The sequence below is a fragment of the Nelumbo lutea genome, chromosome 7 (genome assembly GCF_056320005.1).
Source record: "Nelumbo lutea isolate HS-2025 chromosome 7, American lotus-T2T, whole genome shotgun sequence".
Classification (NCBI taxonomy): domain Eukaryota; kingdom Viridiplantae; phylum Streptophyta; class Magnoliopsida; order Proteales; family Nelumbonaceae; genus Nelumbo; species Nelumbo lutea.
Window position 1 is genome coordinate 43,521,328 of NC_142690.1, and position 2,012 is coordinate 43,523,339.

Consider the following 2,012-nt stretch of genomic DNA (forward strand, 5'->3'; position numbering starts at 1 on the left):
ATAAGATTTAGATCTGAAAACCTCCTAATTAGATTAGGAGATGGTTGATCTGATCTGCAGATAAGATAAGGGTTATTCCTTATCACTTAGAGGGACTTCCTATCTAGATATTATTTGGATTTGCAACTTCTAATGGGATTAGGAGCTGATCCCTTTAAGTCTATAAAAGGAGGAGGGGGCGGCAGCCTTTAGACAAGCAACCAACACACACTCTTGTCTTCTGAGCTGAGATTACAAGAAGAGAGAATTCTGCACCCTACAAATACTCTCTTGCTGCCTCCTTCCTACAGTCGCCGCCTCCAGCAGTTCAATCTCCAGTTCTTGGGAGAAATCAAGATTTGATCTTGACACCAATCTTTTGGAGAAAAGATTGGTTGGAGCTGTATTCACAAGCCATCCAGCTGTTTCTTGCAAAGTGTCAAGTTCTTTTGGAAGAACACTGTTGATTTCTGCTCCACCCTGCACTGCGCCATCTTCAGTGAGAGTAGTTTTTGGATCCTTCCTTGGGTGTGAACACCTCCATTGGGAGATACTGTTTCTCTGGGTCAAGTATAATCCCTCCCAACTCCTTTTGGTTCAGATCTGGTTCCGTTTATGGTTCAAGAATGATCTTTGAAAATAAGATTTTCTAAATAGGGAATTCGATTCCCAATTGAAGGGAGAGAAAATTTTTTGAAATTCGCCCCCTTATTCTGCAATCTTTGGGCGTCCTTGTGATGGATATCCTATCCCTTCAGATAGTGCTGTATAATGTCAATCCGTTGTTTGCTTTAGTCAATTTGTTGTAGAATGTCTGAACTTGGAGCCATATGGGAAGTCCATGATGAGGGACCTTCCTCAATAATTCCTTGTAGCGCTCCCATGATTCATATAATGATTCCTTGTCCTGCTGAGAGAAAGTGGTGATATCATTCCACATCTTTGCAGTCTTGGATGGAAGGACATACTTGGATAGGAAGCGGCTGGCCATTTTATCCCAAGTAGAGATCGATCCAACAGGTAGAGAGTTCACCCAAGTCTTAGCCTTGTCCTTCAACGAGAACGGAAACAATCTGAGCCTCATAGCATCATCACTATCTCCATTGTGCTTGAATGTGTCACATATCTCCAAGAAGTTGGCAATGTGAGTGTTCAGATCTTCATTTGCCAAGTTGCAGAACTGAACTGTGTTCTGGATCATCTAAATGATTGCCAGTTTGATCTCAAAGTTATTAGCAGCTATTGCTTGTCTCACAATGCTTGAGGCTGCCCCAGTGAGGGTTGGCTTGGCATAGTTCACCATAGTCCTTTGCTCGACCATCTTTGTACTTTCTACTTTCCCTTGCTTCGAAGCCTTAAGGCGGCAGTGGAGAATTTGTTCAATCTCTGGATCGTAGATGATGCTCTCCTTTTCGCTTCTGCGTGTCACATGTTGTACAAGTCAAAGTAGAAAAGATACTAATATTGTATCTTTTCACATATCATGAACATATTATACAAAATCAGATTAACAACAGTAGATGGTTCCAAATATTGTTGTGATAATCCCCGGCAACGACACCAAAAAATTGGTGCATTTAGATTACACTAGTAAGTACACTAGCAAGTGCACTAGCTGATCAAGTAATATATTGATGAGTAGAGTCTCATTCCCATGGTGATTAATCCAACAACTACTAGTACTAAACCTGCCTTATGTTATCTGACAATCTGGAAATTAAAAACTTATCTCCTAATTAGCAAACTATCCTAGGTATTCTCGGACCAAACCACCTTAAAGAAGAGAAAATGCTTCATGAGAATACAAGCAGAACCGATTCAGCAATTATACCATTAAGTTATCCAATCGAAGTTGATTTCAGGCATGGGTTGGCTATTTCCTAATTGTATGGACAGCCTCTTTCGAGCACATACCAATCTATCTATGAGCAATAACTCTTATATCTTTATCAATAATTTAATAGCTATAGATGCATTAAAGACAAGGAATTCGAAGAAAATCAATTCTTGCTGAATGCATGCCAAACGAATCA

At 40.2% G+C, this 2,012-nt stretch overlaps 1 protein-coding gene and 1 non-coding gene across 2 annotated transcripts; one reads left to right on the plus strand and one right to left on the minus strand.

The window, feature by feature from the left end:
* Positions 1-733: 733 nt before the first annotated feature.
* On the minus strand, positions 734-1,180 carry LOC148846205 (uncharacterized). The gene has a single exon (XM_088955945.1). The coding sequence runs from the start codon at positions 1,178-1,180 to the stop codon at positions 734-736; it is 447 nt and encodes a 148-aa protein (XP_088812071.1).
* Positions 816-922, plus strand: LOC148846206 (small nucleolar RNA R71). Its single transcript, XR_016102683.1, has one exon. It is a non-coding gene; the product is annotated as a small nucleolar RNA R71 (small nucleolar RNA).
* Positions 1,181-2,012: the final 832 nt, after the last annotated feature.